At 40.7% G+C, this 12,427-nt stretch overlaps 1 protein-coding gene across 1 annotated transcript in view; it reads right to left on the reverse strand.

Annotated features, from left to right (window-relative positions):
- The window catches only part of LOC117923590 (30-kDa cleavage and polyadenylation specificity factor 30), a 45,687-nt gene that overhangs the window by 9,928 nt on the left and 23,332 nt on the right, over positions 1–12,427 (reverse strand). Inside the window, exons 5-6 of the mRNA XM_034841951.1 lie at positions 8,668–8,736; positions 81–167 (exon numbers count right to left, since the gene is read on the reverse strand). Coding sequence (XP_034697842.1) covers positions 81–167; positions 8,668–8,736 — 156 coding nt within the window. The remainder of the gene's footprint in view (positions 1–80; positions 168–8,667; positions 8,737–12,427) is intronic.

Consider the following 12,427-nt stretch of genomic DNA (forward strand, 5'->3'; position numbering starts at 1 on the left):
GTTTTTCTATATGTTTCTTTCATTTTTCCTAATATTTTGCACTACATTTCCCAATGCCATAAATAAAATAATAGACATACCATAAGTTCACTGTCTGGCTCAAGATATAGTAAGGAAGCCAACTGTTCACCAATTGACGGCTCTAACTCCTGGCAGTCTCTGCTTATCTGCAGTTTTACAAAGCACAACAAAATCATAAGACAATTGGGAACTCATTAAGATTTGGTTACAAAATTACAATATCACATCCAATTATACTATGGAAAAATACATTTTGAGTGCTAATAAAGATCTAGTGGAATTATATGGACATGATTTATTCAAAACTAGAAGAGTTGCTCAAATATTTTCTAGTTGTTAGCCTTATAGGGGTTATTCAAACAATCTCTGATCGGAATGTACCATGACATATACATTACATTTTGACTTCAATAACTACTTAGAAAAGCATCAGAACTGTGAGGCTTTTTGCATGGTTGGTCTAACTTGAATTCTAATTTCATGCATTTGCTAACTTCATAACTTGTTTTCCAACTGGTAGTCTTTCCATTCTAACATTCCAATAGTGATAGACTTCAAAGGCAGTTGGCAATTAATGTGCTCTTTTATCAAGTTGAATATTATTGATAGCATGCTCCAACTTGTTTGTGGAAGCACCTCCAAACTAATATTTTTATTGACAAGTGATCAGTAACGTAGGAATCAAAATGTCACTACATTACGTTGACACAAGCATGAAGCTCTTTCTATAATTCGAGAAAACATAATGATCTGAAGGAGATGCTATTTATGTATCCCAACCACAATAACTAGGGTAGACATGGTCCTGGAGGCACCGGAATCCAGGATTCTCCCAACCCGCATTTCCTTGTCTTGGTGATCATTAGAAAGAGCATATCATAAAACCAGGACTAAATTGCCAGTGCCATTTGACTTCAGTCCAACAAGGGAACTGAAAATTCAAGTCTAGCCATTTTATATACTTTAGCTAGATTAATATATTTTTTTTGATAGATAAACACAAATATATTAAAGGACAAGAAGGCCACAAAGCATACAGGGAGTATACAAATCAGCCTAAAACAAGAACGCAAAAAACAAGCAACCTCACCCACCCTTGAGTGGCCGCTAGCCACTCCAAAAAGCCCAAGAGCGAAGAGGACTCCTCTCCAATATACACCCTAGCCCAACTCCACAAATTACATACAAAAGAATTTTTGAGTTTCTGTATAGCTAAAGATCCTCCCCTAAAAGCTAATCTATTCCTTTCCTTCCATACCGTCCAAAAAATACACAACGGGATGGAATTCCAAATTTTTTTCCTTTTTTTCCCCACAAAAGAGCCCTCCAACTGAATAACGCCTCTTTAACTGACTTTAGGAACACCCACTGAACCCCAACAAGGGCAAGGACGATCTCCTAGAGGGCCCTTACCACTATACAGTGTAAAAGAAAGTGATTTACATCTTCCTCTTCACAACCACACAAAAAACAACAGTTAAGGAGCTGCCACCCCTGTTTTTAAAGCCTATCCAAAGTGAGAATCTTCCCCCACGCGGCTTCCCAAGCAAAAAAGGCAGCTTTGGTTGGGACCTTATCCACGCAAATGCATTTAGTCGGAAAGGCGCATGCATTGGGAACAACCAGCACATTATAAGCATCCTTAACCCCAAATATACCATGACCCCCACCTTTCCATAGCACTGAGTCCTCCTCTGAAGATATCCTGAAGTCCCTGAGCATATTAAGCAATCCTCTTATCAAGTCTAGCTCCCAATCATTAAAATCTCTATAAAATCTAAGATTCCAACCTCCTTGACCAAGGCTTGGGTCCCACATCTCATTAACCGTTGCATTCCTATGGACCGCCAAGGCAAAAAATTGGGGGAAAGTTTGGGACAGCGTCGCATTGCCACACCACTGATCAGTCCAGAATTTCACTCTAGTCCCCTTCCCCACCTTAAACTTTATGCTATCCCAACACCACTTTGCCTCCTTCATAATCTCCTTCCAAACCCCCACTCCATAAGTCCCACGGGCTTCTTTAGTCCTCCACCCAAATTCTTCCTAACCATATTTCACCCTAATCACCATTTTCCAAAGATTGTCCTTTTCAAAGGCAAATCTCCATAACCATTTACCTAACAAAGCTTTGTTCAAAGGATCAATCTTCCGAATGCCTAGGCCACCCTTCTCCTTTTAGGTGCACACCACCTCCCAATTAATTAAGTGGACTTTCCTCTCCAAGCTTCCCCCTCCCCAAAGAAAGTCTCTTTGTAATTTTTCGAGCCTTTTTGCAACAATCTTAGGCATTCGAAAGAGGGACAGATTGTAAATAGGCAAGCTGGCCAGTGTGCTCTTTATTAAGGTGATACGCCCACCCTTAGATATATATTGTCTTTTCCACTGGGCTAATCTTCTCCTCATTCTCTCTTCCACCCCATCCCATATAGAAATAGCTTTGTGATGGGCTCCAAGGGGCAGCCCCAAGTAAACAGTGGGCAGAAACCCCACTTTGCACCCAAGCTCCACTGCCATTTCCTCAATCTCTTCCACCCCACCAACCGGAATTAAGACGCTCTTATCTAGATTAATTCTGAGACCGGAAGACGCCTCAAACCAAGCCAGAATCCAGCTTAAAGCGGATAGTTGCTCTTTCCTAGCTTCACAAAAGATGATTGTATCATCAGCAAAAAGAAGATGGGAGACTATCATCTCCACTTCCCATCTCCCCCGAAGTCTGCAACCTGACAAGAAGCCCCCATCAACCGCCCTTCTTATCAGATTGCTTAGCACTTCCATGCCCAACACGAAGAGATACGGAGAAAGAGGATCTCCTTGCCTCAGCCCCTTAGAATTCGAGAAGAAGCCAGCAGGCACCCCATTGACCATGACTAAAAATTTGGCAATTGAGATGCACCACCAAATCCACTCCATCCACCGCGACCCAAAGCCCATTTTAAACAAAACTTTCATGAGAAAGTTCCAGTTGATGTTTTCATAGGCTTTTTCGATGTCCAATTTGCATATCAGCCCTTTCTCGTTTCTTTTGTGCCAAAAATCAATCACCTCATTGGCAATAAGCGACACATCCAAAATCTATTTGCCCCTCACAAAGGCATTTTGATCCCCAGAAACCACCTTGTCTAACACCTTCTTCAGCCTATTCGCCAACACCTTAGCCAAAAGCTTGTACAACCCCCCTAACAGACTAATTGGCCGAAAATCCCCCAGGTCTTCAGCCCCTCCTTTCTTAGGGATGAGGACCAAGAAGGTGGTATTAAGGCTTTTGGCAAAAGATCTCTGATCATAAAACTCTTTAAACAAGTCCACAATCTCCTCCTTCACAAACTCCCAGCTTGATTGACAAAAAGCCACTGTGAAACCATTTGGGCCTGAAGCTTTATCATCATTCATTTCCATTAGGGCAGAGTATATTTCCTCTTCAGTAAAAGGCAGCTCCAAGATTTCAGCTTCACGGGAATTGAGGCGATTAAGGTGCAGCCCCTCAATATCAACTCTCCAGCCTGGCTCTTCTGAGAGCAAATGCTGAAAAGCATTCACTATCCCCTCCCTCACCTCCTGGTCCTCAGTCATCCACACCCCATTAATTTTAATTCTATCCAGGGAATTATTCTTTCGGTGGGAATTTGCCATCCGATGAAAAAAGCCAGTGTTCCTATCCCCTTCCTTAAGCCACAGCTCCCTTGACAATTGTCTCCAGTGGGTCTCTTCCATTAAAACCCACTTTTTAAAAGATTCCTTGGCTTCTTTTTTCAGCTCAGTTTCTCCTTCAGAAAGGCTCCTCTCACTTTCCACCCCATCCCAGAACTCCACTTGTTGAAGAGCTGAGTTCTTATTAGCTTCCAGCCTACCAAACACCTCCCTCTTCCACACTTTGATTTTTGCTTCAACTCCTTCATTTTAGTGGCTAATCTGAAACTGGCCCTCCCTCTCACCTCAAACCCCTGGCACCAACCTCGAAGAAGGTCCGTAAAACCATCAACTTTAAGCCACATATTTTCAAACCTAAACGGGGAAGGGCCCCTCCTTAACCCACCCCCCATCAGCAAGATAGAAAAATGATCTGAGGTAGTTCTAAGCAACCTACTTTGCACGACCCCATTGAAATGATCAAGCCAATTCTGGGTCATTAGGAACCTATCCAATCTGGCCCAAGCCTGATTATTCCTCCCCCCACTCCAGGTAAGCACACCCCCTTGCAAAGGAAGATCAATGAGCTCTAACTCATCAACAATCTGGGCAAACCTTCTCATTGCACCCGTTAGCCTTCCCTAATTACTCCTTTCCCTCTGGGATAGGATGACATTGAAGTCACCCCCTAAACACCAAGGATCATCCCAAATGCCTCTAATCGCCCCTATCTCCTCCCACATACACTCCCTATCCTCTCTAGAGAAAGGCCCATACACACCAGTAAACATCCAAACAAGCCCATCTTCCACATTCCTCAGCCTACAAGAGATTGAGAAGTTTCCCACCTCCATTTCAAGCACTTCCAGGGTCCTCTTATCCCAACAAATCAATAGACCTCCTGCAGAACCATGGGCATCCAGGGTACCCCAATCGAGAAATCTACCAATGCCCAAGCTTCTCACCAGCCCCTCTGTCATTGCCTGAATTTTGGTCTCCTAGAGACAGAACAAATCCACCCTTTGATTTCTGATCATGGCCTTAATCACCTTTCTTTTGGAACTATCGTTAGCTCCACGAACATTCCAACTCAAGAGCCTTAGCTTCATTTAACCTCCATGATCTGACACCCTCTTACTTGCATTCCACATTTCTGTTTTTCCCCCCCTCGTAGTTAATTGAGCACTCTAATCTTTTCAATTCTCTTTCGAACTTAGATTTTTCTAGAAGGTTTTTGTTGTGGACTCTTTCCCTTCTCTTTCGGATTTTAACCAAAAAATTCAAAATGTCTTTCTCTAGACCTTCTGTCGAAAACCCCAAAAACTTAATGAATTTGGCCAAATCACTTCCTCCCAACTATCCTCCTCCCATCCCTTTCCTTCTCGTGGCATAGATTGAACTAAACACAACTCCTTTCCACAGTTTTCATTGCAGCCATTATTAACCTCCATCAATTCCCAACGGCTGACATTCTCCTCTTCTATGGGTCCTAGAGTGAGGAGCATGCGTAATGGGGTTTCCCTCTGGGAAGTCTCCCTATCGTCCCCAGAAAGGTAGCAATACTCCCCCAAAGCAGTCCGACCGAAAAAGAAAGAAGGAGAAGAGGAAAACCCAGACGCCAACAAACCACAAGGGTTAGGAGCACACCCATACCTCGACGCTTCCTCAATTAGGGCAATGCCAGTCCTTGATCTCTCCACATAATAGAGCTCCTCCTCAATTTGCTTCCGCTGGCCATCTTTCACCCATAAGGGAAAGCTTTTAGCGTCTGGACCCCTCAGAGGACTTGGGCTAGCCCACACCAGTGGCAAGGCCACACCAAAGCTACCCACCAAAGATTGAGATGGGCCTCGGTAGTCGTCCATCCTAGTCGGCCCAGGTGCCCCAAAGGCCTCCAAGGCCTTCCCTCCTAGAGCCCTCCAAAGACGAAGGCCCAGTAGAAGACGACCCAGCCTTAGGAGCAGGGGATAAGACTGGGTCAAGCCCAACGGGCCCAGAGCCCAAATCGGAGCTTCGAAGAGCCTCAGAAAGGCCAAGCTTAATGGGCTCCCCTATAAGCTGCAGACCTTCCTGGGCCCCCACTGACGACCCAACGAGGCCCCAAGACTGAGCCAAATGGAGCCTCGACCCACCTGTCTGCCCCCGCGTCCCATCATCAGACTGGAAGTGGGTCTCGATCCTTGCGTCGTCAACCTCTTCCAACACGCGCTTGCCCATGCGTGCAGAGACATCACACTCAACCTCTCCTTCTGCTCCGCTGTTCTTCCCCCTCTTCTCTGTCGGCAGCAATCTCATTATCGGCCTTACCTCCCACCACAAGGTTAACGAATAACACACCCCTTCGACCCCAATTTCCACCACGCTAGGGATCTCCTCGCCGTTTAGCTTCACCAGAATCCTTGCCCATTGCAACTCCTCCAGCTTCTCCGTTTGAGAATCAATAGCTAAAAATCCCCCACACTTCTCCCCTACCTTTCTAAGGATGGCCCGATCCCATAAAGAGATGGGTAATCCCACGATTCTCACCCATGCCTCATTCTTCTTCTCTCCTTCCATCAGACACCCCGTCTTAGGGCTCCATTTCTCCAGTTGCAGAAATGTCCTCCCAACCAAAATTCCTCCCAGGTTTAGAGCTTTTTCGGCTTCAACCACCATCTCAAACTCTAACAGCACCTTTCCCCTTTCCAACTTAGCCAAACCTAAGTTGCCCTTCAACCCCCAAGTTTGTGCCATTTGGGTCCCCTAACTTCTCAAGTCATCCCCCTTCACTGATTTAGGATCCCAAGAGCCAACGAGGCAGTGACCCAACCTTTTTAGATTTCGGTTGAGGTCCTTGTGGTTGACTTCCACCCTAGCCACTGACCTGCCTTTGCGATTTTGCAGCTTAACCACTTCCGCATAACTTTTCCCCAAAATGGGCACCGACGGCATCGCCTCGTCCTTCTGACTCTCCTTCCTCACAGTAGCAACACCCAAAGCCCGAAGCGTCTCCACCATTGAAACCCAGCCCCCTTTCACTCCTCTTCCTTTGGGGATAAAGATGTTGAACCTTTTCTTCTCCAGATCCTCGACACCCAGACGGATGAAGCATTCCCCCCTTGTTTTCATCACACAACAACGAGTAGATCCTCCCTCTTTCCTTCCAATTTCTTACCCATTTTCCAGTTCGCATGTCCTTAATGCACAGATCCAGACTTTCCACAAAAAGCCCTAGACTCTCCAAACCCATCTTAACCCACGAAGACACCCCTCTTTTCCTTTCCACAATAATGACTTGCACTTTGCCCTTCTTCTTTTCTACCTCGATCTCGAAGGTCTTTGACTCCACCTCAAAGCTGCTCTTCCTCAGGCTATTCCGAGGCTCCGAGCGGACGTTGCTTTCTGCACCCTCGCTCGCACACAGATTCACTTGCTCTCCTCCATCGCTCTCACTCTCTCTCTCTCCAGCTCTCTCTCTCTCGCTTTCCTCCATTTTTTTAAAATCCAGTTTCCTTTAGCTAGATTAATATTGAAGTTCTTATCATTTTATTTATATTAATTCTAGTGGTCAGCTTAAGAAGATGTTTTTCTTCTAAAGCTGACCATGCAGTTAAATTTAATCCCAACCTCTGGATAAATTAAGCACATTCCAAGGTAGTTTAAGTTATCTTCACTGATGGAATTGTTTGAAGTCCTGACTAAAACGATGGCCACCTTAACATGCAAAAGTGCACATGGGCTGAGACTCAACTGAGGTTACGTTTGGCCATAAACTTCCTGAACTGTCCCATGAGCAACTAGGAATACCCAACCAAGGCCAAAATTAGGTCAATTTTTAGGCCTAAGCCCAGACCACTTGTTGTCTGGATATAGACCAAGCCAGTACCAACAAATATCATGATAAATTTTACTGGCATCCCCATCTCAGTAACCTATGGGCAATTATTTTGGAAAAGCAAATAGCACTAAGCGTTGAAAGTTTCAAACTTCTGAAAATCCTCTTTATTCAATTTGTTTTGAGAAGGAAATTTCACTGGACCTTCTTTCTCTCTTTTTGTTGCTTCAGTACAGGGAGAATGATTTTTATGAAAGGCTCAAGAATCTTACAAAAGTCAGTTTGTTAATAGGACTAGGATTTCTAATATCTTATATTGTATATTGATTTGTCACACTTAACTAGTAGCAAAAATGATATACAGTAAATACAATCAAATGTTCAAAAAGCCTTGGGTTCTTGCCTGCCTCTCACCCAGGGCAAGGGAAAGAGCAGGCCTGGGCAGATTCCAAACTCCAGTGCAGATGCAAATTAAAGCCCATGTCAAGCCCAAATAATAAACTTGACTTGACAGACCAGATCATTTACCATGTATATTTTCAGGTTTATATATGTCATTTGAAATCTGATCAAATAAAAAACAACCTTCATTTTCACCAGAAATCTGTGAGAAGCAGTCAGAAAAACACTAATCACCTATTTCACTTCCATAGTTGAAACTTAAAACTCTATGTTAAATTTGTCCATCAAACAGCAGCAGTCCAACATGCTTAGTATCTAGTACATTACAAAAAGTACCCTGATTGGACCAAAACTAACAAATTGGGAAGAAGGCCTTCATTCTTGTTCTTCATAAATATAAGAGGAAAGAAGAAGAAGAAGAAGAAGAAGGTAAAACTGATTTCTTGTACCTCATAAATACAAAAGGAAGGAAGAAGGTAAAACTCATTGTTGTAGTCACAAGAAGAAGAAGCAGCAGCAGAAGAAAAAGACAAAGAAATACAGACAAATGACATCCAGATAACAAATGATTAAGCTTAGATTCAATTTCCAGATAAAACAACAAAAGTAAAATTTAAATAACATACGATTAAGCTTAGATTAAATTCCCAAATTATAAAGAAGCAGATAAAACAACAACAATAAAATCCAGATAACACATGATTAAGCTTAGATTCAGTTCCCAAATTAATTAGGAGATAAAACAAAAATAACATCCAGATAACCCATGATTAAGCTTAGATTCAATCCCAAATTACCTTCACTGGTAGGTTTTCATTGTATGGATTCCTCAAATGGCGAGTTTTGTGGAATGACAGTTCACATAGCTGCATCAGAAATTGTGGTTAGCTTTCAAATCATAATATATCCACTTATGCAGTATTAAATTATAGCAGTAAAATAAGCCACATAACAAATTTTGTCATTATATGCCTTGTTCTAAAGACATCCAATTGCAAGGGCCATCCCAGTAGTTTTACAAGAAGCCAAAAAATGAAAGTCCAACCAATAAAAAATAACAGGAATAAGAAAATGGAGGGTATTTTGTTTCACATTCTTATATTCACAAATGAATTGCCATATTGCTATGTTTTTCTAGAAAACCAGAAAATGCACTAAGAGAGTAAGAAGTACAACAAGATTCTTCAGGCCATGTGCATTGAGGACAAAGAAAAAAAGAAGGCATCATCCAAGAAATATAACACAGAAAGCACACCCACCCTGCCCAAAATCCCACCAATCCCCCAGCCAGAACCAACCTGAAGCTAAAACCTATAATGGAGTATGTGAATGTCTCCTAAAAACTATCAAGGAAATCAGCTTCCCTTTGACAAGATTATTTGCCTTCTGGATCTGGGAGTCCATCTAAATTCCAACCCCATGCTATTCTAACTATCTACAATCTCTTTTTTCTTTCTCCTACCTTTTGTTTTTTCAATGAAAGAAAATAAAATTCATCAATATTGATGAAAATACAAGGAAGGATAAGATATTCTTCAAGAAAGATAAAAGATGATAAAGGAGGAAGACTAGTTAAAAACACTACGGAAGTACATTAAGACATCTATGGAAAACCAAGGTGGCAAAGAACCCACATATTAAAGCTCAACCCTCCATACCGGTTACAACCTGCTTGGCCTTTCTAAGATGTTCAAGTGAGAGCAACCCAAACCACTTGAAAGGCCAATAATTATGCAAATCCCGCCATTCAATTTCTAAGGCCTCTCTTATCTTGAGAAACCTGAGATAGAACATGTCAAAATTTATTTTATTTTGCTATATTCTAATTAGAGTAATTGATTAGTTATTAGGTATTAATCACTTAGGGTATTTTTATAATCTTAGTTAATAACATGAATAAGTTAGAAAGTATAAGGAAGTTAGACAAACATCACAAACCATTTTTATTTTTTTTTTATAGGTAGACAAACGTCACAAACCTAAACCTTTCTATACTTTCTTTTTGTGCTTTCTTCTTCCTCTTCTTTTCTGTAAACTAAACTCCAATCTCACAAGTTTTTGCTTCTAACTTGGTACCAGAGTATCACTGATTTGAGAGATCATTTTTTAGGGAAAAATAATTTAAAAAAGAAAAAAAGAAATTTCTATGGTTGCATCGGTTGACTTTTCTTAAAACTATGGTATTACCGTATTTTATTATTTATTTGAGGCCATTTGATTGAAATTTGTTATTTTTCTATGATTTTCAGAATTTTGGACTTCATGTTTTGTTCTAAATTTGAGGATATTTTGTGATTCTTGTTGGCTTAGATCCTTCCTAAATGATGCACCAAGGCTAGGAAAGGGTTCAAGTTTGCCGATTTGCTAACTTATTGAATTTACAAGCGTGGAAATTAAATTACTTGGCAAACAATTCTCCTTTACCCAATCCTCCTCTGTTATAGGATCGTAATATGGAACCTAGATTGCACTGAGGTTGTGTTATGTGATACCTTTAAGAAGATTCAGGAATCCTAGCTTGGAGAACTGCTCTCGTATGCCTTTTTTGAACCATATAGAAAGAGAGGAATAGGCAACGTTTGAGAATACCAAAAAAGCATACCAAGCACTCAAGCAATCATTCTATCATCGAGTTCAGATCCCTAGCTCAAAAAGGTAATTTTCTTGCTACCCTGAAAGTAGAAAAAGGAAAATTTGAGTCCTTAGGCTACTGACTTAGGAGCTTCTGATCACATGATTCGAGATGCCACAATTTTTCAAAATTATACACCTTATTCTAGGAATTATACAATTCGTATAGCTGATGGTACAAGTTTTGTTGTCATCTCTAAGGACCTAACTCTTGACTCTGTTCTTTTGGTTCTAAACTTGGATTGCAATTTATTGTCCATTAGTGAACTCACTTAAGAAAATAACTATGTTACTAAATTTTCCCAAATCATTGTGATTTTCAGGATTTGAATTCGGAGAAGACAATTGGCAATGTTGAGTTGTGTTCAAGACTCTATATCTTCAAAGTGACTAATTATATTGAAAAACAACCTTACTCGACGGTTGGTGAAAAATGGTCTCTTTTTGTTTTTAGTTATAATAAAGATAGTGATGTTATATAATGGCACTATCGTCTAGGATATCCTAATTTCTTGTATCTCAAAAAAACTCTTTTCCATCATTATTCACTAAAAGTGTCTATTCTTTTTCTCAGCTATCCCATTTTGTTAAGGAGTTTAAATGTCAGAACTTTGGCAAACTATACATTCTCTTAATAAGAATTCCCCAAGGATGATCGTTTTACCAAGGTTGTAAAGAGGTTTGGTTACTCCCAATATCAGTCTAACCACACTCTGCTTGTATAACACACAGCTGAAGGAAGAACTGTCATTATCATCGTTTATGTGGATGACATAATCCTTACCGAAGATCATGAGGAAGAAATAGGCAAACTCAAGTCTCTTTTTGCCCATGAGTTCAAAATGAAAGACCTAGGGAATCTCAAATCTTTTCTTGGGATGGAAATTACTAGATCAAAAATGAGTATTGCAGTCTCCCAACGTAAGAATGTTCTAGACTTGTTAAAGGAGACTAGGATGCTTGGTTATAAACCTACAAACACACCTATGGACTATACCACTAAACTAGGAATTGTCTAAGGAAGTGCTCCAATGGATAAAGGGAGATATCAAAGACTTGTGAGGAAACTCATCTATCTCTCTCACACAAGACCAGACATTGCTTTTTCAGTCGATGTGATCAACCAATTCATGAACAATCCAACTGAGGAACATATGAAAGTTTTGTATCATATTCTAAGATATCTCAAAATGACTCTAGGAAAGGGACTCTATTTCAAAAGAACACAGAAGAGAAACATCAAAATTTTTTCAGATACAAACTAGGTTGGCTCTATAACTAACTGAAGATCAACCATAGGATATTGCACCTACGTATGGAGGAATTTGGTTACTTGATGAAACAAGAAATAGTTTGTTGTAACTCGAAGCAGTGTAGATGCAGAATTTAGAGCTATGGCACATGGAATCTATGAAGGAATGCGGTTAAAGAGACTCCTAAATGAGCTGAAAATTCCAAGTATCACTAAGAATCTGGTTCATCATGATCAAACAAAGCATGTAGAAATAGATCGTCATTTTATCAAGGAAAAGATAGAAGAAGGGGCAATTTCATTGGATTACACTCCAACAGCTCTCCAGACAGCAGACATCCTTACCAAAACGCTTTTCTAGAACCAACTTTGAAGACTTAAGATCTAAGCTGAGAATGATCAACATTTACAACCAAGCTTGAGGGGAAGTGTAGAAATCTGGATTGTACAGCTGTATCATGGCTGTGTGCAGAGCTATGTTACAGCTATAGCTACTGTTGTATCACAGTCGTGATATAGTTGTATTTCCTATTCTAATTCTATTTCCTAATTTTATGAGACACTTTCTCCTAAAATCAAGGAAAAAAATATAGAAATATTTTTTTCTCCCTCAAATTTCTTCAGAATATATGTATGTATTTGATAGGCAGAGGACATTTGAAAAATAATGGGTT

The sequence above is a fragment of the Vitis riparia genome, chromosome 10 (genome assembly GCF_004353265.1).
Source record: "Vitis riparia cultivar Riparia Gloire de Montpellier isolate 1030 chromosome 10, EGFV_Vit.rip_1.0, whole genome shotgun sequence".
Taxonomy (NCBI): Eukaryota; Viridiplantae; Streptophyta; class Magnoliopsida; order Vitales; family Vitaceae; genus Vitis; species Vitis riparia.